The 27312-nt window shown below is 37.1% G+C and overlaps 1 protein-coding gene across 2 annotated transcripts; it reads right to left on the reverse strand.

Annotated features, from left to right (window-relative positions):
- Window positions 1–152: 152 nt before the first annotated feature.
- Window positions 153–26152, reverse strand: LOC140756897 (putative fatty acyl-CoA reductase CG5065). Of its 2 annotated transcripts, none has more exons than XM_073092434.1 (13): window positions 26100–26152; window positions 16426–16529; window positions 15077–15193; window positions 14072–14229; window positions 12764–12854; window positions 9328–9473; window positions 7409–7518; window positions 6547–6630; window positions 4499–4607; window positions 3094–3170; window positions 2153–2315; window positions 1327–1584; window positions 153–880 (listed from the first exon to the last, which is right to left on the reverse strand). In XM_073092434.1, exons 2-13 carry the CDS (start codon window positions 16498–16500, stop codon window positions 718–720), a joined length of 1551 nt encoding a protein of 516 aa, XP_072948535.1. In that variant the 5' UTR covers window positions 16501–16529; window positions 26100–26152; the 3' UTR covers window positions 153–717. The 2 variants fall into 2 exon arrangements, with proteins under 2 accessions (XP_072948535.1, XP_072948536.1); XM_073092435.1 differs by having other exon boundaries at window positions 26013–26107.
- Between the last annotated feature and the right edge of the window lie 1160 nt (window positions 26153–27312).

Below are 27312 nucleotides of genomic sequence, written 5' to 3' on the forward strand. Positions count from 1 at the left end.
TCTAACCTGTAGTAAATACTATTAAAATGAAAAGTTTCATCAAAATTGGATCACTGGTTTCCATAATAAAAGAAACAAATATTACAATATACAATTAAAAAAATCAAATTAATTTTGTATATTTTTTATTTTTATATAATAAAACAATAAAATAAAACTTAGCTTTATTTATTTTAAATCACTACAGACGATATACCAATAACCCAGCTGACATATTTTATTTTTATACTATAACACAAATTACATTAATTTAGTCCTATTTAGGCTAAAATAGACTAAAAATTACAGATTTGCCTAGAAACTTTTGTGGTTCATTTCCGGGGGCACCACCATCACACAGGCTATTATTACTGCCTTATAACAGTGTAGTACTGCTGTGTTCTGGTTTGAAGGATGGCAAGAAGAGACAGTTATATGAAGCATTCCAACTTAGTCAGGGGTGGGCACAACTGTGACCCACCCCAAGATCTCTAATTGTATCCGAGATTGATTATTGATATTCAAGGGCGGCAGTTACCACTTACAGTTAAGTGGACTGCACGCTCAACTACAATTCCTATAATAACTACTTATTTCAGTACTTAGAAAAATGACTCTATATTATAATTTATGACCCATTTTGAGATTTTTTGAGTGATGATACCGCGGTAGCTACGCTCCTCATGTCAAAAAAAAAATTGTGCTAACGTAATATATAATGACCTTGCAATGTCTAAACTAAACTATTTCTTCAACTCTGTCGCTGTCGAGATGGAGCCAGCTCCTCAGTGAGGTGTCCACTGAGCTGATGGTGGACGTGAAGACACCCAGGTAGCTGTACAGGAACCACGCGAACAAGGAGTAGAGAATGAACTTCGTTACGATGTCTGCTACGTAGCGGCTGCAAAAATATATAGTCTTAAATAAAAGAAATAAACGTTAACTATTAGTAATTAAGATATTAAGCTTTTTTTAAATGCTTAACCAAAAGATAAGGCAGACGTGCTACGTGACGGTCCTCCACAGTTCAGTTTGCACGGTCATTTATGCCGCGTTCGTGCAAAATGTGGAATGAACTTCCTCCTGAGGTATTTCCTCAGGACTATGACATGAGGCTCTTCAGGGGGGGTGTAAAGAACTCTCCTTCAAAGCCAGCGATGCATTGGCGACTCCTCTGGTGTTACAAATGTCCATAGGCGACGGTGACTGCTTTCTACCAGGTAGACCGTCTGCCTTATCGTTAGGTATATTAAATAAAACTCAGATCTTATTCAACTTATGGTTAACCTACTGATTTGCTAATATTGTTCTACTAATGTACTCTTGTTGGTCTACTAGTCTACTCACATTTTATTCAACTTCTTCGCTCTCGGGAGACTGGCAGGATCTTCCTTGCATACATAATGCCGAGCACCAAGCACATAGTCCTTCAAATAGTCATCAGTGTCCAGACTACTGACGTCAGTGTAGAAGACCTCATTCTCGGTTGCGCTGATTCTCTTCTGGAGAGAGAGGAAGTTGGTGTTCCTGAAGTGCCACTCCTTAGTAGTGTAGTACTGGAGGACGTCGAGGCCATGACTGATTCGCTTTTGGACGTTCACCATGCTGTGAAGAAAATATTAATTAATGGAAATGGGTGGTCTTCTGGTCAAATGAGAAATAGGTTATCTTAACTTAAATTTGGAACTTAAGCCCTTTGAATCACAACTCATCACTGCACACTGAAAATATTAAACTGAAACACACTTGGAGGCGAAAAACTTCAAAATCTCTCAGGCAGGTAGGTTTTCGCGAAAATGATTTTGCCACACACAACCTAGACTGACCTACACACAAAGATGACACACACTACATAGTCTAAGACACTAATATAGATAGTTTGTCTATTAACCAAACCATTGAAATGTTTAAGAAAAATATAATATTCTGGACTAATTTTTTTTAGACAACCCATTTGAAATATATTTTTGGACATGTTAAATTTAATATAATAACGTTTAATCGTCAGGTCGTCCTTAAGGTCGTCCTTTTAGGATTCTCTACTAAGATTGAAAACTGTTCAAAACCAGACCACTAACGAGGGTTATATTTCATACTTAACCTTACTAAACAACATTAACTTGACTACAAGTGACCAAGCTACATCCATAGCAGAGTCAAGAAGAATACTCACAATGTCTTCTTCCCAAGAAGAAACAGCAGCATGTCCAAGAAGTAAGCTGGCACGATATGAGTGAAGAAGAGCGTGAGCTGGTGCGTCAGCCAGTAGGACTTGATGTTGCCTCCAGGGTACCACAGCGCGATCGTGAAGGGGTAAGTGTTTACCCATTTCTTACCTGGAAAAATAATGGTTTTGATGATCCACGAGATATGGTTGTCATACTCAGCGTGTAGTGATAGCCTAATGGGTAAGATTCTCGGCCTCTCGATCGAAGAACCCGAAGTTAAAATCCCAGGTTTTTTCAAAATTAATGTCTAATACGCACATAGCGTATTAGACATTAATATTCACTTGCTTAAACGGTGAAGAAAAAAATCGTGAGGAAACTTGCATAACCGAGAGCATTATAAAAAAAAACTCAAAGGTATGTGAAGTCTACCAACCAAGTCTACCATTTGGCCAGCGCGGTGAACTATGGTCTAATCCTTCTCATTATGAGAGGAAACCAGTGCCTAGCAGTGGGACAATAATGGGTTGATAATAATAATGACTCAGCGTGGTAGCTAGGGATTAGTCTGATGAAAGGCGCATTATGACCCATATAAAAATACCATGTAATCTATTACATAACTACGCAAAAAGTAATTCATTGTACATTTTTTTATAACATTTGAGTAGCAGATAAGCGTGCGCTCCATATGATGGTAAGCTACTGCTGCCCGTAGACATAAGATTAGATTCTTACGTGATGACCTGAGGACAGCCATAGATGCACCGCTACCCTTGAGGATTAAATTGGAGTACCTCAGAAAAGTACATATTTAATAAAGAATAAATATGACGCTGACTTTATTGTATTCCACGGAAAGGGTAGCAAGCAGAGTATTTTTCAATCCAATTTTATTTATAATTCTCCATAAAAAGACTGAAAGGTTGTAGAATTTTCCTCATACCGGTTTCAATAACTTCTTTCCAAGTCATTTTCTTTACCCCAGACAGAGTTATGTTGAAAATCCGCATATCCTTGGGTCTGAAAAAGAAATAATTTTTAAAGAATTATGTGCATTCAATTATTTTTGATCTTAGGGAAGGAATATACCTGTAGCGCCAACTAGTATGGAGTAGGAGAACTAAACTTTCTGCCAAATAATACTAGATGGAGTGTCTTAAACGTATGCAATAAATTTTATTCTTTATAATGAATATTTTATTCAACAAAATTAAGTGAGCAAGAATTTTTATAATACAAATATTATATATTTGCATGAACATAAATATTAGGCGGAGCGAGATCTCCCTGTGGACTAGATGATCATGTCCGGATAACGGCCATGCTCCGACGATCTCAGTTCCCAGCTCGTATATATGCAACATGTTGAGAAAACTTCGATAGCGTGATTCAGAAACGTATAGCGCCATCTCTTGACGAGTAGCGGGAGGTCCACACACATACAACAACAACAACAACATATTCTTTATTTGTACACCAAATATAAGCAACATATAAAAACAATATATGAGACAGCATACAAATAGGCGGTCTTATCGCTTAGAAGCGATCTCTTCCAGACAACCTATGGGATGGAGTTAAAGATATATGAGATCGTGAAAGGTAGGGTGTACACATACAGAAAAGAAATTATATACATAAATACATATGAATGGTGTAGTAGAGGCAAAAAGAGAAACGTAAGAAGGAAATATAGGTTATAAGGAAGAAGGGATAAAAAGAAGAAGGAAACCAAGTCAAAGCTGCAAGTAATGAGCCTTGACTTGGTTCTTAAAGATATGCAAGGAACTGGATAGACGGATGGATTTAGGGAGAGAATTCCAGAGACGGACAGCAACAACAGTAAAGGATTTTTTATAAAAGGAGGAGGAGTGCACAGGGGTGCTAAGAAGAAGGTTATTTGTGGAACGTAAAGAGCGGTCATGGGCTAAGTGGAGGTAATTAAAACGATTTTTAAGGTAAGGAGGAGAATTCGGATCAAATAGCACGCGGTAGAGAAGTGACAAAATATGAGCATTCCGACGAAGACGAATGGGAAGCCACTTGAGTTTAGTGCGGTATTCAGAAATGTGGTCATATTTACGAAGGCCAAATATGAACCGTATACATAAGTTTTGTACTTGTTTTGTACGTGTAGTTTTGTTTGTAAGTGTACACATAAGATGAACGATAAAGTATGCGCGATATTATTATTATAAAATGAAAATTAAATAATACAGTATAGTTATCGCCAAACTGCTAGTCCGCTCTGAAGTTGTTGCGAGCAGATAGTCATACAATTTGCTATGCCGACGCGATTTATTTCTATATTCAGAGCGGACTAGCAGTTTTGCGCGGACTATACTTACTTGTCAACTCCAGTGACGTAAGCTATTAAAATACATCCATTGGCGACAATGTCCACTGGTATTGCGTCCGCCACGTACGACGGCTCGCAGTGCATCGTACGGATCACACCTACAAATAAAGTAAAAAGTATAATCTCTACTAGAAATGTTGTACGAAATTCGGATGTAGATACGATTACTTTTTTTTATAATATAGGAGTAGCAGACGAGCATGCAATCCACCTAATGGTAAGTGGCTACTGCTACCCATGGACATCTGTGATCAACCCTGAGGTCGGCTACAGATGCACCGTTACCCCTGACGACTAAGCTGAAAAGCCTCGGAAAAGTATGTCTCCGTTACCACGCTATACTAGATATACTATGCTAAACAAAGGTATCGAATATATTTTTATTTCGGATATTCGATAGTATATCTCTGTATTATTTCTGATCTCTACGTCTTTAAAGTTGACGAACCACGCGACGGAACAGTCACTATACCGGTCTGACGCGCAAGGGGTTCCGGCTTCCATCCCCAGCCAGATAGATATCTGAATGATCAATTTAGTTACTTGTACTGGGTCTGGGTGTTTGTGTATTATTTTATAACTATAATGGAAGTAGCAACTGAGCATGTAGTCCATTTGATGCCATGTGACCACTGCCGTATGGACATCTGTAATCATATCCCTTGCCTTTAGGACTAAAGCACAGTATAAGGATCTATATATTTATACTGTGAGTAAAGTTGTCATGCCTCATATTTCGTTCATCATCCGTACGAGCAGACCTACCACCATATTTTAAAAACCATCATAGCTCAGGAAAGTTATATTGCATCAACATTATTTTTTCCGTACCACGACCTTCTTAAAACAATTTTGATTTATTCCTGCCAAGTGATGTAAAAGAATAAGTAATTTGTCTATTACTTATCTAATCTATTACTGTCTATTTATTATATAGTCTGATTCATAATTAGGTGTCCAAAATGTAAACAAAGGTGTTGACCTATCAAGAAAATATGTTTCAAATGGTAGTTTCTTATTTTTGACGATATTAAATTAATACAACAATAATAAAATAATAATCTAAATTAATTAATATTAATTTACATTTTTTATAATTTATATCACCTCAATTTCATTCCATACAGTAATAATAATAAAACACAAGATTGACGGTAGAAAATTAATATGTGATAATGGTAACACAATCGGATTCCTAAACATTTCTTGTGCAGTCATTTTTAAGTTTTGTAACTAATGTTATTCATTTTCGTGACTGTGATTGAACTTGAATGTTTTCTTATTTTAATAGTGCATTTGTTAAATTGTGTATAATTATTAAAGTTTTCGTTTTTTGTTGAGTATGTTAAAGATTTTGTTTCTTGTTAATTTTGACAGTGACATTTCTTTGTTTACATTTTGGACATCTAATTATGAATCAGACTATAGTGATTTAGTTATAAGTATATATTAATATGTATGTTAGTCTGAAAGGTATATATGATATGGACCTCTGTATTCAATTATACTTTTGTATCTTTGTTTATATTGTCTGAAATAAATGATTATTATTTTTGCAATTATTTGCTTATTCTCAGCTTAAGCTGGTACTATTTGCAACATTTACGGGCAAAACCAAGTAAATGCTACAGTATTTATGGGGGAGCTATAGCTTGGGTAAGATTATGTGGACCTACTTATTTTTCATCTATTTGCATGAACTTTCTCACAATCTCAAATAAATGATTATTATTATTATTAGTATCCAAGAGGAAAGAGACATCGAAACTAGTGTCATCTCTTTCGTACCACGGTCTTGATTGTGTTCGGACATACGCAGTTTAACAAACTTAAAACCTAATTAATTTTTACTTTAACGAGGTCGTGGTACGAAATATAAATGTATGATAAAAATAATATTGTTATAAAAGATGGTAGTAACCTCCCAGAACATAACAACAAAAAATAAAATTGTTATAAAACAGGTGAGGTCGATTATGTTGTTGTCGAATTCAAAATGATTTCTTTGTGTATTTGGTATTGGTCATTTATATTTACCCTTTCCACTTCCTATCAAAAGTCCTGTGGGACCATTCATGTTGTCCACCCAGCCTGGCATCGGTTCCTTCCAAGCTGATGTCACTGGAAGAAGATATAATCAATAAGAAATTAGATAAGTATAGATATCTCACCGCCTTGTAATTGAAGGAAGCCATTAATGGCTTAAACGGCTGGCAATTCTGTCAGCCATTTAATGGCTGTCATGGTGTAATTTACGCGGAACAATGCCGACATGCGCAGTTAAGTGGTGCAAAAAATACGAAATCGAAGAAAAGTGCGGAGAAATAACATTTAATTCGTAAATGATCTAAAACTACATTTTTTAATATGTTTCAAACACGAACATAGATGACAGTGACAATTGCAATTGTCAAAACTTTAAAACTTAACGTTACATTTTCTTGTTAGGAATGAGTAATCTTTATTAATCTATGGATTGAATGAAAACAGTTAAATAAACCAACGTTGTAAAAGTATTTTTTTTAAGTTAAGCAAGAGTTTCTTTTTAAATAAGTCATTATGTAGATATTTTATATTACATAAAGATTTTCGGTTAAAAGTTTGCAGGTTTCATAGGTAAAAATAATCAGTAATTTATCGATTATAATTTTTTTTTATAATTATACCTACGTGCTTACTCTCTCTTACGACTTTACTCTCTATTATTATTTGTAATGGATAGTTTGAATCAATTTATCATGACTATTATTCCAAACCTTTTTTTAGTAGTAAAGTAGAAAACATGTTTAAATTATATAACAATTCTTGGGTATTTTTGCAATGTTTTTGAATTATTATTTATGTTAAATCCAGCGCCATCTCGTGTAGAGTAGCGGAGAATTGTGTTACAATAACTCACCAATAGATGGCCGTCCAATGGCGATCGGGAATTTATTGCTAAAGTCTGCTACTAGTTCCTCTGTGATCGCCTTCGTGTAGGAGTAAGTGTTCGGCTCTGATATAATAATCCTGGAATATTAATATCAAAATTAGTTAAGATCAACAGATTTATTTATTTATTGTATGATGTTAAAAAGTGGTTATGCACCATTTTTAAAAACTTATTAACAACCATTATATTTCTATAGACAGAGAAAAATAAATTATATAAATTCACAATATCGTTGTAAATAATAATAAAAAAAATGTTAATGGTGATAACAGATAAAATACAATAGTTAAGTATACAATATTACGTTTGAATTCCATGGTTCCGAGACTAGCAAGATATTAGAGAATAATCCTTACTAATATTATAAATCCGAAAGTAACTCTGTCTGTCTGTCTGTCTGTCTGTCTGTCTGGTTGTCTCTTCTTCACGCCTAAACCATTGAACCGATTTTAATGAAATTTTGTACAAAGATAGTCTGAGACCCGAGAAAGGACATAGGATAGTTTTTATCCCGGAAATCCCACGGGAACTAAGGATGGCGATCTAAAATCGATTAATCGTAGAATCTATCTTTTGGACCCAAAACATTGATTATTTTAATCGATATTAGTAAGTTCGTTGAGTGAGTTGAGTAAATTAAGTCGTAGACTATGCATTTGATCAAGAGATGATCTTTAGCAAAGTTGAAGGTACGAATTTATGTATGTTAGTATGTTATATTATTTCCTTTTAAACGCGGGCGAAGCCGCGGGCAAAAACTAGTAATAATTATAAAAAAACAAATACAAAAAAAAATAAGATGAACAAAAAAAATAGAAGAAACAGATAAGAAATTGGGGGCCCCTAACACAGGGGCCCCTTCCGAACTAAAGAGCAGTAGTTAAAATGTTCATATAGAAAAAATGTGTATGTAATGTGTTTTTGCTAAAAAAAAGAAGTCGTCAGACAGTGAAATACATATTTGTTGGCGAATCCTTACTATTCCTTACTAATATTATAAATCGGAAAATAACTCTGTCTGTCTGTCTGGTTGTCTTTTCTTCACGCCTTAACCACTGAACCGATTTTAATGAAATTTTATACAAAGATAGTCTGAGACCCGAGAAAGGACATAGGATTGTTTTTATCCCGGAAATCCCACGAGAACTAGGGATGACGATCTAAGATCGATTAATCGGAGAATCGATCCTTTGGGTCCACAACACCGATTATTTTTTTCGATATTAGTAAGGATTGAGTCGTAAACTATACATTTGGTCAAGTGATGATTTTTATCAAATTTAGCAGATTATCTTTAGCAAAATTGAAGGTACGAATTTTCAGTTTTATGTATGTTATATTATTTTCTTTTAAACGCGGGCGAAGCCGCGGGCAAAAACTAGTAAGTCTATAAGACATTTGTCATTTTGTAAAATCAAATAAACTTTTTAGACTGGGGGCCTCGCACAGGGGCCTCCAGACAAAACTTTCCGCCCAGGGCCTCCGTCAACCTTAATCCCCCATTGCATTTTTCAGTGATAAGCGTTCCTTAGTTCTGGTTAAAAGGTAAGGTAAGAACGGCTATTTATCCCATTTAAGAAGATTAGTAAAGATATATTTATCCGAGGCGTTCCAACTTAGTCCTCTAGGGTAGCAGTGCATCTGTGGCCGACCTTAGGTAGGAATCTAATCTTATCTGGGGTTGATTACAGATGTCCACGGGCGGCAGTAACCACATACCATTAGATGGACTGCTCCAATATTATAAAAAAAATCATGTTAGTCCTCAGGGGTAGTAGAAAATTTATGGCCGTAATAAAATCCTCCTATGTAATAAAAAAGTCCGTCAAAGCTCATCTGCTAAACATATATTATAAAGAATTGTTTAAAAAATGTTGCGTCCTTACTTAGGCTCCAGGTATCTCAGCATCTCATCGTCCATCCAGTCCACGATGTCCATGATCTTGCCAGGTTTGTGGACGGCTGGGTACAGCTTCTCCTCCAAAACGTCCAACTCACAGCGGCAGTAAGCCGTGGATAAGTGAACGAAGGCCTGTGAAAAGCAAAAAGAAAACGAAAGTTAGTAGAAGTCTTTGTGGTTCGACTCTGGCGGCACCACCGCCACACCTATTTCTCTTATAACAGCAGTGTTGAACGCTGATGTGTTCTGTTTGAAGGGTGTGGTTAAGTTGGCATACTTTTCCGAGGCGTTTCAGCTTAGCTTAGCTTAGCTGGGCATCTGTTGCCGACCTCAGGTAGGAATCCTAATCTAATCTAGTTTAATACTACCGCTTGTTTACAGATGTCCATGGGCGGCTGTAGCCACTTAGCCATTGCCACTCCTATATTTTGTCTCCCTTCAAACATAAACATCGGCACGAAACACTAAAAACTAAGCTGAAATAATTTGATTTTTACCGAGGTCGCTATATATTTACAATTATGAACAAATAACTATAAAAAAACTTATTCACAAAATTTACATGAATACAAAAATGAAGGACCAAATTTTCAATTTCAATTTCTTTATTTGCATAAGGATAAGGTACATAAAATGATCTTAATTTATAAATTTCATCGTCTCTTATTCTACCTTTATAAGGTGTGCAAATTAACATTATATTCTTACAAAATAACATCGTTATTACAATTAATTTATTAAAATATATTATTGTTCAAATAGCTAAAAAATATATATTAAAGGAGATGTTTCATTTTCGGCCATCTCATGTACACTATATCTAAAAAACACGAATAATTTGTATAATTAAAGAAAAATACACATATATTTTGATAACCTAAAGTATTCCTGTTTAAAAATATTTAAAATAAGCATTCCTCATTGAAGTATTAAATATGGCGAAATACTGTCAATGTCAAGTTTTCAAAACTGTCGATATCGATCAGGGAACCTATGTGTACCCCATACATAGGTTACTATACTCTTTGGATGTTGATGATACGCGTAATTCTGTATTTCGCTGTTTTTGTCGTAAAGTTATTGTTACCTTAGTACTTTACAACCTGGCTTTTGTTTTGGGTAACCATCCCGTCATTATTTCTGAATTTAATTAATTATTTATAATAATTATAATGAACAAAACCACCTTTTAAATAGTATCTGGTTTATAGATGTAAGTAACATGTCAAATTAAAAAAGAAGAAGTTGTCAATTTGATATGTGTAAAAGTGGATATATACATATTAAGTAATAGTGGAATCCAATGTAAACGTTGAATAAATATTTACTGATGAGAAGATTCCATTTTACTCCTGAATATGTTTCTGCTCTGTGCTGCTTACGATTTTGGACTGATTCTACCTTACTTGTTTACCCAGCTTATGTTTTATGGACTCTAGTGATTTTCGTGCGATCGCTGTGGATTGTGTTGACAAAGATTCAATATCATCAGGTAAAATATACATCAGTTAGTTGTATTAATCGTGAAACGATCGTTAATAATTTTAAACTAGAGAAGCTAATCTTTTTACATTTCTCTTTTTTTAGATAATTACATTAGCAAGACAAGGACATTCTTGGGATGACAAAATAATCTGTTATTATTGTAACTGCATCGCTGGGCAACGAACCGTACTCGTAGGTAGTTGCGCTCCCATTATGACCATTGTTTGATGTTTGGGCTGAGCTCGTCACAGGATATTACAGAAGCTGCACATGATTGGATGAAAATATTAATAGGGGAAGATATTGAAAATGAATAAATAATGTATCTAAGTGAAGAATAAGTAAAATATTATCAAATCTGTACTTAAAGTTGTTTTATTTACACACTTAAATGTTTTAACTAAAATAAATTGGTATTGAAGTACATATTTTGGTATGTTTGTTTTAAGTCAAGATTTATGAATAATGTTTATCAAATATAGGCATTGTTTCTCAATACATACAATACAATATTTATATATTTACGCCCATTCGCGTAAAAAATATATTAATAAGTATATAATGTATATAGTAAGTTAAAATAGAATGACAGATGACATTGTTGCGGTAATCACTACCGCCATGATGTTTTTCCACTGTTGTGTTGCAAGTTTAAGTGTAAATTATTGTTTTTTAACCATTAAACGAACATGATTTGAAGAAAATGAACCCCTACGAATTGTTCTTTGCAAGTTTTCTTAGTTTTTAGTATAGTGTACAAAAGGTGGCCGGGAGCCCATACATTTTGAAACATCTCCTTTGTATGTCAATTTTACTTATTTCTAAATATTCATTTGTGGTATAAAAACATTTATTTACTAGCCATTTTGTCAATTTTGTCTTAAAAGTATTATAAGTCAAAAGTTTTAGGGTTTCGGGTAATTTATTATAAAATTTAATGGCCATGCAGTGTACATTGTTTTGATACAGTTTTAGTGCACAGTTAGGTAAATTATTAATATTGAATTATTTAATTCGTTATGAATGAGGACATCTGCAAATCTACATACATGATATCATTGGGTAAAGTCTAAAGGTTACATTAATATGCAACGGTCATTTCAAACTGATTTGCATATTTTGCATGATAAGTGCCTTTTGGGTTCAAATAAATGACAATTGATAGATATATTTAGTGTTATTTTGAAGGTGGTTAACCCTTGTTACTTATTATCCTCGATTTTGGCACCATTGTCATACCTATTCCTCAAATAATAGCAGTGTTAAGCGCTGCTGTGTTCTCGTTTAAGGTGTAAGAGATATACTAACATAAGCAGGTATCCTAGCGGTTAAGAAACTCGGCCTTTTGATCGAGGGTTCCGAGGTTTAAATCCTAGGCACGCACCTCTGATTTTTCAAAGTGATGTGCATATTAGAAATTATTTATCACTTGCTTACGGTGAAGAAAAACATCGCATACCTGACACCTGCATACCTGAGAAAATAAAGTTTTCAAAGGAATGTGCAGTCTACCAATACGCACTTGGTCAGCGCGGTAAACTATGGCCTAATCCTTCTCATTCTGAGAGGAGACCCGTGCCCAGCAGTGGTAAAATAATAAGTATGGAAAAGATATACTTTTTCGAGGCATTCTAGCTTAGTCCTCACAGGTAGCGTATTTGTGGCCGAGGTTAGGTAGGAATCTAATATGATCTGAGGTTGATTACAGATGCCAAGGGCAGTACCTTTACCTTTTGCTGTTTGGCGGCGGGAGATCTCCCTGTGTGCTAGGTGATCATGTCTGGACAGCGACCGTGCTCCGACAGTCTCAGTTCGGAGCTTGTATATATGCAAGATGTTTAGAAAACTTCGATAGCGTGATTCAGAATACTCGTGGCGCCATCTCTCGACGAGTAGCGCGAAGTCGCCACAGCTGCTTCTACTAACTAAAGACTTACCTCTAATTTTTCCATAGTTTCAGCGAGCTTCAGAACTCTCCACGTACCCGTTGTGTTGAGATGTACAGCATCCTTCAACTTCTGATCAAATCTGATAATAAATGAATAGAATTTTAAAAGCTAGTAAAACCAGCATTGTTCGACCGGGGAGGTAATAATCGATTTTTGAAACTGAATAAAAATGATTTTTAAATTACAAGAAGAAAATCTTGAAAAAAGATTGTCAATTAGTAAGTCCTCAAATTTGCCGCCAAAAAATAAACGTCGTCACAACGTGGATCACGTGGATACGTGGATCACGTGATAATCGATAAACGATTCTTATAATGACACAACAATAATCGATTATTATAAAAATTGTTTTCTTTCCACATCCTTAAGGTTATCTTAATCTTCGGGGGTTGCATCGCATCTGTGATCGGCTTCAGGTACAATCTATTCTATATGGAGATAGTTACAATAAGATGGACCACACCCTTCGAAAGCAAGAACCGCTTTACCTAGAAATAGGTGCTTTACACATTTTATTTTTTTGTTAACGAGGGGGAAACCTTCAAAAGGTGCTCGACGCCATGGGAGTGACGCCGGCTTATGTGGGATTTTTACCGCACTAACACTAACCGGTGGCCGTCCTCAGCGTTTGGTGGAGAACTCCGGGATCTCCAACGGAACACAACCGGAGCCCTCCTAACACGATGCCTTTCTATAGGGCCCTGCCCTGGGGGGAGCAATTTACGCTCCTCGCACATCCCCTGGTGATTACAGCGATATGCGACCACACAAACCGCTGTCCTTCCCGGGGTCGATTGCTGGACGGTTCGAGCTCCCACTCTTGCCGCCCGGAAGCCCCTTTTAGTCTCCTCTTACGACAGGCAGAGGATACTTACTGGTCCCGGTACTACAGGGACAAATAATTGCTTTACCTAGAAATAGGTGCTTTACACCTATTATATTGGGTTCTCCGGTCAAACCAAACTGGAACTTCAATTAATTATATGCACCACTATGTAAAATTGTATATTATTTACCCTTTAAAAGAAGCAAATTAGCACACGTATGGAGTTTCTTGCGCCGCTTCTTCTCCACAGCGAAATACCTTCCGAAGCGGTGGTAGTTTGTTGACTTTCAAAAAGTATTCTACTTATATGAATCATTTTAAATAAATGAGATTTGAATTTGAATGTTTCAAGGTATCTGGTATCTGGTATCTGAAATCAACTCTAGACTGTAGGAGTAGGTTATAGATATTCCTATGCAGTGACCTCCATCAGTTGGACTGCAAGCTCCCATAATGCATCTACCACTGACCTGACACAAGCAGCACTGTGGAAGACGATGTGGCAGTTCCTCTGCAACTCCTGCCTATCATCATTACTGAGTCCCAGCTCCTCCTCCAGGATGTCTCCAGCCACAAGCTTCAGCTTCTGGAGGACTTCTGGCTGCTTCTCTCGAAGCGCTTCGAAGAGCTGGAATTGGGATTTCGAATTATTTCCAAAATCAATAATATTACAATATATTTTGTATGATAATGAAGTAGCATATGGGAATGCAGTCCACCTAATGGTAAGGCTACTGCCGTCCATGAACATTTGTAGTCAATCCCAGATAACATTAGATTCTTATAGGGGGTTAGCCACTAATGCAATGCTATCTCCGAGGGCTCAGCTGGAACGCCTCGGAAAATTATGTCTCCCTTGCCACACCCTTCAAGCCAGAACACAGCAGCGCTTAACAATCAACCTGATCTGCCATCGGTAATTAAGCCAGCATAGGATTACATATTCCTACTTGAGGTCGGCCACATATGCGCCGCTACCCTAAGGACTAAGCTGGAACGCCTCGGAAAAGTATGTCTCCCTTACCACACCCTTCAAACCAGAACACAGCAGCGCTTAACACTGCTGTTATGAGGCAGAAGTAGGTGTGGCGGTGCCGCAGAGTCGAACCACAAAGAGTCCTACCACATTCAGTACTTTTCAAGATTTCCCCCTCATCAATAAAAAAAATGTGAGCCGTCACGGGACGCCTGGCAGATGTGAAACATCGACATTATTTTGTAAAAGTAATATGCAGAAAAGAACATATTGTGATAGGAACTAAATATGTCATAATGATAAAATAAAATATTACGATTTTTTTCCAGATAACGATGACTATTTATTGAATTTTATTGCGCATGGCGCCACACCGTACACACTACTGCATATAGACTGTATATATATACTATCGTATAGCGTGCGCCACGGCATGCGTCGCCACGCCAGAAATCGGTTTTACGTGCGGCTATAGATGTTTCACATCAAAAGGTCTTACCTTGTTATTACATAGTTCTTTCAATCTTTCTTCAGCAGATACACCTTTCTTCTGCCTCATGAGAAGATAAATCGTCTTTATCCCAGTACAAGATCTGAGTAGTTTTTCTACAAGAACCTGTGAATAATTTTATAGTCTTAATGAAATGAAATGAAATATTTATTTTGTATAGGCCAACGGCGGCACTTACAAATTGTCAGTTACAATATTTTCTTAAACTACTACCGGATCGGAACGCGACCTCTACTGAGAAGATCCGGTAAGAAACTCAGTGGGTTTGTCTTTTTTAATAATACTTATCCTCTTTTTCTCTTCTTTTTTTAAATGCTATTATTTTTACATGTTATTATTTTTACAAATTTTCACAACGCATTTGCTTCTAGCTGCTATAAAAGCAAATACTAAAAATTTAAAAAAAAATGGTTTATCAATTTGAGATATATTTTACTAACATTTACATATTTTTAAAACATATTTTGTTAATAAGTAGGCAAGTGTCGATTTAATTGATGGTGTATCAAAAGAAAGAAGGATATTATATTGTTTAGAGCAGGGGTTCCCAAAGTGTGCGCCGCGGCGCCCTGGTGCGCCGTAGAAAGTAAAGAGGTGCGCCGTGAGTCGATCCTCTAATTATGGACACCACAAATATTGGCGTTTCGATTCACATTGATTTGACTGAATAAATATCGTATTTAATTTTTGCTTTTTCTCAAGTATTTCTTGTTGTTTTCCGTTTAAAGTCTTTTAAAATAACATAAGTATGGTACAATTTTATATTGTGGTGTTTTAATTTTAGTTTCGATCAACCTAACATAACTACTATTATTGTGGGTACCTATTTCTTTCGACTGTCTTCTTCTAATAGTTAGTTAGAACAGGGCGCCGTGAAAAAATATCGAACTTGTAACTACGCCGCGGGTTACAAAAGATTGGGAACCCCTGGTTTAGAGAATAAGATTTCATCGAATGGACTGTCAGAGAAAAAAAGGAAGAAGCTGTTATTGCATCTTTTATTATATACTATAGTTATAGGGCTCCGGGGGCTCGCAGCGTGCTAATGGGCAAAGGCCTTATCGAACTATTCGAGGTTTTTTAATTGTTAAGGGAAGTTGAGGAAAAACAGCGTTCCTTTATTTTTCGTACTCAGAAGTGACATATAATATATTTTCTTTTAAAAATACAAAAAAGTATAAAAAGGTAAAAATATATAAAACCTATACCTATTGTTAGCAAACAGCCTGCATCGCCAACAATAATCTTACAGGAATAATTAGCCCTCAAACATTTCGTGGTATAAAACGGATGGTACATAGCCAAGGAGTAGTGACCGAGCAAGCAGTCCACCTTACCTTGCCAAGGAAGCCAGTAGCTCCGGTAACTAAAATAGACTTCTGGTTGTAATACTCTTGTACTGAGGGGGGCATTTTGAATGACCTTGAGGTAGCACCTGAATCTGTAAGGAAATGTTTGTATTTTATAAGCTTCTACTAAAAATAAATATGACATGTAATAAGATAGAAATAGGTGGGTCGGGGTGCCTACAGAGTCCATACAAACTCGTCATCAACCTATTACTGTCCCACTGCTGGGCACGTGTCTCCTCTCAGAATGAGGATTATGTCATAGTCCACTGCGCTGGCTAAGTGCGTTTTGGTAGACTTCACATCCTACAACTAAACTACTTCGCAACAATCCGCTACAAACATGTATGATGGTATATATTTCAAACCATGCATCATCATCAACCCATTATTGTCCCACTGCTGGGCACGGGTCTCCTCTCAGAATGAGAAGGATTAGGCCATAGTCCACCGCGCTGGACAAGTGCGTATTGGTAGACTTCACATACCTTTGAGTTTTTTTTTGTTTTTTATAAATCTCCCAGGTATGCAGGTTTCCTCACGATGTTTTCCTTCACCGTTTAAGCAAGTGATAATTAACTTCTAAAACGCACATAAATTTGAAAATCAGAGGTGCGTGTCTGGGATTTGAACCTCGGACCCCTCGATCGAGAGGCCGCGTTTCTTAACCACTAGGCTATCACTGCTTTTTAAACCATGCAGTATGAATTAATTATTAGACAGACGTTAGGCAAACCTATTTCTGCCTCATAACAGCAGCGTTAAGCGCTGCTGTGTTGATTGAAGGATGTGGTAAGGGAGACATACTTGTCCGCGGCGTTACAGCTTAGTCCTCAGGGGTAGCGGCGTATCTGTGGCCGACCTCAGGTAGGAATATATAATCCTATCTGGGGTTGATTACAGATGTCCAAGAGCGGCAGTAGCCACCATCAGGACTGCATGCGCGTCTGCTAGGTACTCGTATATTGTAAAAGTCATTGTCAAATTTATATCCTTAGTAAGCAAAACATTGATTAGTTAATTATAATTAATAGCGAGCATAGGATTGTCTAATATTGCCTATTAGAAATTAATTATCACTTGCTTAAAACGGTGAAGGAAAACATCGTGAGGAAACCTGCGTACCTGAGAGATTTATATAAAAATATCTCAAAGGTATGTAAAGTCACCGACATAGTTCCGAAGGCTAGCAAGTTGAAGTGGCCAATGGGCTGGCCACATCTGTCGAAGAGCCGACAACCGCTGGAGTAGACGGCTCTTGGAGTGGAGACCGCGTCTAGGCAAACGAACCTTTGTGGTTCGACTCCGGCGGCACCACCGCCACACCTATTTCTGCCTAATAACAGCAGTGTTAGACGCTGCTGTGTTCCGGTTTGAAGGGTGTGGTAAGGGAGACATACTTATTCGAGGCGTTCCAGCTCGTCTGCTACTTCTATATTATATAAAAAAAAAAAAAAAAGTAGTGTGGGACGCCCTCCTGCAAGGTGGCGCGACGATCTGCGCCGGGCGGCGGGAACTAGTTGGATGAGGAGAGCCGAAGACCGGGCTCAGTGGCGTACCTTGGGAGAGGCCTATATCCAGCAGTGGACTAACGTGTGCTGAAGATGATGATGTAAAGTCTACCAATACGCACTTGGCCAGCGCGGTGGACTATGGCCTAATCTCATTCTGAGAGGAGACCCGTGCCCAGCAGGACAGTAATGGGTTGATGACGATATGATTGTCGCCTCACATGTAAGTAAGTTAAACTGTTGCAATTTTTACAACAAAACTCAATAAATTAGATTACAATACCCACTGAAGCGTACGTCGTTGACAAAGAACGGAAACTACAACCACTGTTGTAATTGATTTCCTTTTAATTAGCAAAAAATCGGTATGTAGCGGTCAGTTGATGAAATGTACGAAGCTAGAATGTTCTTTGTATATTGTGGGGACTGTCAGCATATTCAGAAAGATAAAGATAAAGATAATTTATTTGCTTTGAACAGTGAGAAAAGATGTTACATACAATATTAATAGTCTCTTATTCAGCCTTCCTTAAGCATGCAAATTGAATGAAATTTAATCAAATTACATTATATAAAATTAAATTAAACCAAATTAAATTAAACTATACAACCTACATTAAATTAAATGGTTTGAATTTTTAATTATTTAGATTAAATTATACATTATATAAAACTAATTTAAATGTCAACATCATTATTCAAATATTCTTTTGTCATAATAAACTGTTGTCAACAGAAATTGTTTCAGTTTTATTCTAAATTTATTTATTGGCAGTTATTTGACATAATCAGGTATTTTATTATGCCTCGCCCTTATGAAATATGCCTCGCCTATGTGGCGGAGCTTTGTGAGAAGGGTTATCAAATAGGAGATAGGTCTTTTGGTAACCCTCCACACATAGCTATTATTATTATTAATTGAATTGTATTTAAATAATTTATAAATTTTAATGATCACCTTCCTAATACTACATTTAAGTTCTTACTAACACACATGGATCAATGTAATCTATAAAATTAAATTAAATATTTACTAGTCTTGGGCGTAATAGTTCGCAATTGGGATCGCTCAATCTAGTTCGCGAACCTAAGCGAACTAGTTTTCTCTTTTAGTTCGTCTGCTCCCAGCTGCTTACCGAACAGTTAGGAACTGAAGAACAGATGAGCTAAAACAGCGAAAGATCTGCCTTTTTTAATCAATTTGTAGATTTGAATTTTGTAGATTATGTGGTTAGATTAAGGAATGCATGAATAAAATGTTTGAGCGCTAAAGTAGCATAAATCTAGTGATTCATATAAAATATGACGATATTAGTTCGGTTACCATTTTTTCACTAGTTCAGTTAGGAGCTAACGAACTATTGAGCGGGCAATCGGGGATCTAGTTCGCGTAATTTACGTGTGGGAGTGCTCTTCCGAACTAGTTCGTTCGCGAACTACACAAGACTAATATTTTTTTTATAATATAAGACTAGCAGACGAGCATGCAGTCCACCTGATGGTAAGTGGCTACTGCCGCCAATGGACATCTATAATAAACTCCAGATAGGATTAGATATTGCTACCTTAGGGCGGCCACAGATGCGCCGCTACCCCTGAGGACTAAGCTGGAACGCCTCGGAAAAGTATGTCTCCCTTACCACACCCTTCAAACCGGAACACAGCAGCGCCTAACACTGCTGTTATTAGGCAGAAATAGGTGTGGCGGTGGTGCCGCCGGAGTCGAACCACAAAGGGTTCTACCTTCATAATATTCACATGTAAACCCCTAAGGGGCGTGTGTATTGAAAATACCGTATTTTCATTTTGCCCCTTAAGGTCTAATCTAAGAATACCATATGATTATAGTTGCTTTGGCTATTGGATATTTTTTTAAGAAATTGTGGAAGATATATTTTTCGAGTGTATCTATGTATAGTCCGCGCCAAATTGCTAGTCCGCTCTGACGTTGTTGCGAGCAGGTGTAGTCATACAATTTGCTATGGCGACGCGATTCATTTCTATATTCAGAGCGAACTAGCAGTTTTACGCGGACTATTATCATATTGTATATCTATGCCTCATTCTTTGGCACGTGGTAATAGCCCAAACTATTTAATTTTAACTTAATTATGAATATTCATCTAAAGTGTGGAAATTAACATTACTTCTCTTTATAATGTATTATTTTGTAAGCAGTTTTTTTGTTTTTATATAATTTAATTATTGATTTTGTTAACCGATTTAACAATAGATTAGTAAAGATTACTCACTCCTAACAAGAAAATGTACCCAGTTTTGAGAATTGAAATAGTTGCGTAAAAAAGTTTTGCCACGTCTCCGTGCTAAAATGTCCCTTAAATATATTAAATAATTATTTATTTATCATGTCAATTACGCAGTATTAGTTATTTACGTATTTTTTTTTATATTATAGGAGTAGCAGACGAGCATGCAGTCCACCCGATCGTAAGTTGCTACTGCCGCCCATGGACATCTGTAATCACCCCTGAGGACTAAGCTGGAACGCCTCGGAAAAGTCTGTCTCCCTTACCACACCTTTCAAACCGGAACACAGCAGCGCCTAACACTGCTGTTATTAGGTAGAAATAGGTGTGGCGGTGGTGCCGCCGGAGTCGAACCACAAAGGGTTCTACCACCTTCAAAATTTTCTCTAAAAATGTTTTTATTTGTCAAGAATTCAAAAAAAGAACTTACTAATAAGCCGTTTGTGGCTTCATTCAATTTCAAGGCGGCGAAGTATCTTTACTAATCTATGGATTTAACTATGTCTTTAGTAGCTATTGCCGAATTTCAGTTTTTTAATTCAATTATAACAAACGCTTTCTACACTCACACTAGGATTCCCTGTATCGTGGGTGCCATGGACACACACATAGACAAATACACAAACACCCAGACCCAGAAACAGAAATCTAAATTCATCATTTAGATATCCGTCTGGCCGGGGATCGAACCCGGGACACTTTGCGTGTCAGACCGGTATGGTGACCGCTCCGCCACGCGGGTCGTGTTCATGTTTATAAGAAATTCAATTTGACCGAACTCCTGCTAAGTATAACAAAAATGCTTGTCTGTCTTTCACAATTGTTACGGCATAACAACCAGTTCCGTATATTGTTATAATGGATTCATCCATGCATCATTGAAATTATAACTTGATTTTTATGTAAGAAAGAAGATTAAACTGGCTTGGGAACATTGTTTTTTATAATATCGGAGTAGCAGACGGGCATGCAGTCCACCTGGTAAGCTACTGCCGTCATGGACATCTGTAATCAACTCCAGATAGGATAAGATATTCCTATCTGAGATCGGCCACAGATTCGCCGCTACCCCTGAGGACTAAGCTGGAACGCCTCGGAAAAGTATGTCTCCCCTACACTCTTCAAAGTAGAACACAGCAGTGCTTATCACAGCTGTTATGAGGCAGAAATGGTGTGGCGGTGGTGTCTACTAGGTACTACATCCATTTCTGCATTACAGCCATGCATCGTGCATACTTTTCCGAGGCGTTCCAGCTTAGTCCTCAGGGGTAGCAGCGCATCTGTGGGCGACCTCAGATAGGAATACCTAATCCTATCTGGGGTTGATTAAAGATGTCCATGGGCGGCAGTAGCCACTTACCATCAGGCGGACTGCATGCTCGTCTGCTACTCTTATATTATAAAAAAAAAATATTTGATCCGCACATACGTACAACCAATGATATATTAAAACTATAGATACGTTACATACCCACTAAACACAAAAAAGTGAACGAAACCCGAGCGCATTGACATACACATGCACATTTTTCATTACAACATACTCGTAGATAAATCTTATATATAAAATTCTCGTGTCACAATGTTAGTTACCGTACTCCTCCGAAACGGCTTTACCGATTTTCACTATATTTTATATGCATATTTAGTAGGTCTGAGAATCGGCCACTATTTTTCATACCCCTATGTGTTCACCCTTAACATTAATCGTAAATCGTAAAACCGATTTCTGGCGTGGCGACGCATGCCGACGCGTCGCCACGCTATACGATGGTATATATATACAGTCTATATGCAGTAGTGTGTACGGTGTGGCGACGCGTCGCCATGCGCAAAAATCGTAATATTTTATTTTATCATTATGACATATTTAGTTCCTATCACAATATGTTCTTTTCTGCATATTACTTTTACAAAATAATGTCGATGTTTCACATCTGCCAGGCGTCCCGTGACGGCTCACATTTTTTTTTTATTTATATGGCAACACAACGTTTGCCGGGTCAGCTAATATTCTATAAGGGACAGAGCTATTGGAACAATATGATAAAAAGAGACAACTAGTGTTTTACATTGCGTTTCAAGCTTCATTCATACATAATTATTGACGTAAATATTGCGTCTCTGTCACTTTACATTTGATAAACAATATGTAAAACAACTGTATTTATTATCTGTACTATACTCTAAATAATAATATGTATATTGTCTCATTAATGAATGCAAGCGATTAATTCGTTTTTTCGGGTTTAAAGGGTCATGATTAATCGCAATTTTATACCAAAAAAGTCTCCCAAAATTGTATTTGTATTTAAATTAAATACAATGCAAATTTTGATGCCGACTTTACAGTACAAAGAATATCGGAGTAACGTTGTTAAGTCCGCGTAAAACTGCTAGTCCGCTCTGAATATAGAAACGAATCGCGTCGCCATAGCAAATTGTATGACTACACCTGCTCGCAACAACTTCAGAGCGGACTAGCAGATTGGCGCGGACTATACGATATTAAATACTTGGGAAACGAGCATGCACACACTGAAGGTGGTAGGACCCTTTGTGGTTCGACTCCGGCGGGGCATCTGTGGCCGACCTCAGGTAGGAATATCTAATCCTATCTGGGGTTGATTACAGATGCCTATGGGCGGTAGTAGCCACTTACCATCAGGTGGACTGCGTGCTCGTCTGCTACTCGTATATTATAAAAAAAAAATTGACGACCCGCGTGGCGGAGCGGCGACTATACCGGTCTGACGCGTAGAGGGTCCCGGGTTCGATCCCCGGCCAGACAGATATCTAAATGATGAATTTAGATTTCTGTTTCTGGGTCTGGGTGTTTGTGTATTTGTCTATGTGTGTGTCCATGGCACCCACGACACAGGGAATCCTAGTGTGGGGCTGTGAGTGTAGAAAGCGTTTATTTATTTATTTATAAATAAAAAAAAGGTCAATAAACGGGGGGCGCCAATGTTACTTTATGAAACCGCTAATTTTTGACGTTTTTCGCTTTATCTATTGAATCTTCATACGGTTCAAACATTTACAATGCATTTACTTAATGGCTGCTATATAATAAAACACAAAAATAAAAAAAAAATGAAAAATTGGAATTGGAATACTCTTCCTGAGGAACTTAGAAAGATGTGCTCCAAATACACTTTTAAAAAGAATGTTTTTGCATCATTAGATATGGTGTCTACACCATTTTTCTCCATTTTCATGTAGTAATTTATTTTAAATGTATTTACTTCTTATCTATTTATATCTTATTTCTTTTATCTCTCTCTCTTTCTCTCATTCTTTCTTTTTTATGTTCTCTTTTCTCCCCTATTTTATCATTTTATTTTATTTCCTTTTTATTATTATTATTATTTTTTAGTATAGTTTTACCGCCTTTAATTTTTCTGCACGGAGAAAATGCTATTTAGCATTAAGTCCGCCTTTTGTAACACATTGTTTTATAATGGTCAATAAAGAGTAAATAAATAAATAAATAAATAAAATGTTGGTGGTACGGATCCCTCCGTGTGCAAGTTCGACTTGCACTTGGCTGAATATAAAACATTGTGTACACATAAATGCACACATATTTTTATCGTAATCACTTTTTTATCGCTTTTCGATTCTCGCTTACATTAGTACAAGAGGTTTTTTACTATCATTAAATGATAAAAAAATCCTTCCGTTTTAATCAATTATTTGATTAAAACGGAAGGATTTTTTATCATTTTTTAAATGTTTATTTGCAAAATTGATATCCAAATGACATACCGGTCACAATCCTTATCCTTACTAATATTATAAATCGGAAAGTAACTCTGTCTGTCTGTCTGTCTCTTCTTCACGCCTAACCACTGAACCGATTTCAATGAAATTTCGTACAAAGATAGTCTGAGACCCAAGAAAGGACATAGGATAGTTTTTATCCCGGAAAATCCACGGGAACTAGGGATGGCCATCTAAGATCGATTAATCGGATAATCGATCTTTTGGACCAAAAAGTCGATTATTTTAATCGATATTAGTAAGGATTGAATCGTAAACTATGCATTTGATCAAGTGATGATCTTTAGCAAAGTTGTTGTCCATGAACCCTGAAGGTTTCAGAGTTGGTACGACCAATTTTCACCAGATGGCGCCACTTTCCTTCCAATGAAGGTACGAATTTTCAGTTTTATGTATGTTAGTATGTCATATTATTTTCTTTCAAACGCGGGCGAAGCCGCGGACAATAACTAGTATTTTATATTTGAATGTAGGACCCTCTGTGGTACGACACCGGCGGCACCACCGCCACTGTCTCTGTAGTTTCGGGACCAGAATAGGGCTACGGTATCCCCTGCCTGTCGTAAGAGGCGACTAAAAGGGGGCTTCCGGGGTTGCGGGCGGCAAGAGTGGGTAGCTCAAACCGCCCGGTAAGCGACCCCGGGAAGGACGGCGGTGTGTGTGGTCGCATACCGTCGTACGCACCAGACGGTGTGGCGAGCGACAAGCTCACCTGGGCAGAGCCCGACGGGGCAACGCGCTAAGAGGACTCCGGTTGCGTTCCTTTGGAGATCCCGGAGCCCTCCGGGAACCGAACCCGGAGCCGGGTTTTAGTGCGGTAAAACATCCCACATAACCCTGCGTCGCTCCCACGGCGCCGGGTACCTTTTGAAGGTTTTCCCCTCGTAAACAAAAAAAAAAAAAAAAAACCACCGCCACATCTATGTATGAATAAGTCTTTTGAGCTTTTGTGAATAAATTCACTATAATTATGTTTACTAAGTAATCAACCATAGATAAGTTTAGATTCGTAATTTCCTACCCGAGGGATCACAGATGCGTCTCTAAACCCAGCGGACTAAGCTGGAACGCCTCGGAATAGTATGTCTCTCTTACACACCCTTCAGACCAGAACACAGCAGCGCTTAACACTGCTGTTATGAGGTAAAAATAGGTGCAGCGATGGTGCCGCCGGAGTCGAACCACAAAGAGTTCTACCACCTTCAAGTGTATTTTAATGTTCGTATAAAAGATAAATGTAGCGTACAAAACTAAAGATAGATAAATTAAGGATGAGATTAGTTATAAATAAGTCGTAAGATATAATTATTTTACCAGAACTCTAAAAAAATGAAAACATTTAGGTTGGTATTATAATAATCTGTAAATAAAAGATAAATCTAGCATGTAAGCTTGAAGATAGATAAATTTAAGATGAAACTATTTACAGCTTTGATAAATAAAAAATAAAATTCTTATTGCGTATACAATGTTAACCAAAAAAAAGTACTCACTTCATAAAAACAAATTTAGCGTGCAAAAAGGTATATTGAACATAAATAAGAAACATATTAAAGACTAGCTGACCCGACTTTGTACCGCCTCAAAACCTATTTATCAAACATATTTCATATAAAATATAGCCTATGTTACTCGTAGATAATGTAGCTTTCGAATGGTGAAAGAATTTTTAAAATCGGTCCAGTAGTTTTTGAGCTTATTCATTACAACCAAACAAACAAACAAAGTTTTCCTCTTTATAATATTAGTGTAGATAAGATTCAGTTACGTATTTACTCACTATAGTCGCCGTTCAAAAAATATATATAACATAAGTATATTACGGATAAGATTTACTTCAATATTAACGTTATGCATGACATTTACAAGTTCAACAATACTTTGAAAATAGTTTAAAAATAACTTAAAAATAGTATCTAAAAATGTATGTATTAATTTTACCCTTATAATTCTATATACTCGCTTCTTTCTATTGCATGCAATCTTCACCTGTAATTGTAAAGACACTTACCTCTTTTCTCTATTTTTTCACGCTTTACTAATATATTTAATCTATATTATGCTGGTGTTCAATAAATAAATGAAAGTATTTACTCACATAGACCGTACAGTTTGTGTCGCGTGTAATATGTTACTGCATGATTCAGGCACTTCAGCGCATCGCATATGCGTTGATATATGCAAGTTGTGTCAGCGATGAGTATGTGCATATATAGAGCTATGCTATACAAACATTTGGGAAAGATATTTTACAGTCTAAATATATATAACTCAAAGGTGACTGACTGACATAGAGATCTATCAACGCACAGCCCAAACCACTGGACGGATCGGGCTGAAATTCGGCATGTAGGTAGATGTTATGACGTACGCATCCGCTAAGAAAGGATTTTGATCAATTCTACCCCCAAGGGGATAAAATAGGGGATGAAAATATTACTTCGTAACGCGAGCGAAGCCGCGGGAATAGCTCGTACATTATAAGATTTTTTTATAATATAGGAGTTGAACAGTCCATCTGGTAATTAGCTACTGCCGCCCATGGACATCTGTAATCAACCCATCAAGGATTAAATTCTCACCTAAGGTCGGCCACAGAAGCGCCGCTACTTCTGAGGACTAAGCTGGGACGCCTCGGTAAAATATGTCTTCCTTACCACACTTCAAACCAGAACACAGCAGCGCTTAACACTGCTGTTATGAGGCAGAAGTAGGTGTGGTGGTGCCGCCGGAGTCGAATCCTTCCAAGATACTAACAGATGAAATATTGAATTAAAATTGCGATACTGTAAGCATAAATATAATGATAAAACTCCATTAATGCACAAATTTTGTATTATAAAAACTACGTAGGTAAAATCGTGTGATTTGGGTAATTATATAACAAATTGGAAGGTGGTAGAACCCTTTGTGGTTCGACTCCGGCGGCACCACCGCCACACCTATTTCTACCTAATAACAGCAGTGTTAGGCGCTGCTGTGTTCCGGTTTGAAGGGTGTGGTAAGGGAGACAGACTTTTTCAAGGCGTTCCAACTTAGTCTTCAGGGGTAGCAGCGCATCTGTGGCTGAACTCAGGTAGGAATATCTAACCCTATCTGGGGTTGATTACAGATGTCCATGGGCGGCAGTAGCCACTTACCATCAGGTGGACTGCATGCTCGTCTGCTACTCCTATAATATAAAAAAAAAAAAAATAATTAAGAAGCAGAATTTCGGTCGCTCAAAGAGGTTGAGGTTCCTATGACCTAAGCATTTTTGGAGCGGAGGGTAATGTATTTTATCATACAGTAGCTGACCCGGCATATAAAAT

Source organism: Epargyreus clarus, unplaced genomic scaffold, assembly GCF_041222505.1.
Source record: "Epargyreus clarus isolate Ecla_fem2 unplaced genomic scaffold, WU_Ecla_fem_2.2 ptg000036l, whole genome shotgun sequence".
NCBI classification, from domain to species: Eukaryota; Metazoa; Arthropoda; class Insecta; order Lepidoptera; family Hesperiidae; genus Epargyreus; species Epargyreus clarus.

Excerpts from the sequence above, each read along its gene's own strand:
- LOC140756897 (XM_073092434.1), bottom strand. The coding sequence starts at position 16,500 with ATGCCCCCCTCAGTACAAGAGTATTACAACCAGAAGTCTATTTTAGTT. Across the intron at positions 15,194-16,425 it reads CTACTGGCTTCCTTGGCAAG|GTTCTTGTAGAAAAACTACT; the intron begins GTAAGGTGGACT and ends AATTATTCACAG. Across the intron at positions 4,608-6,546 it reads TTTGATAGGAAGTGGAAAGG|GTGTGATCCGTACGATGCAC; the intron begins GTAAATATAAAT and ends CTTTATTTGTAG.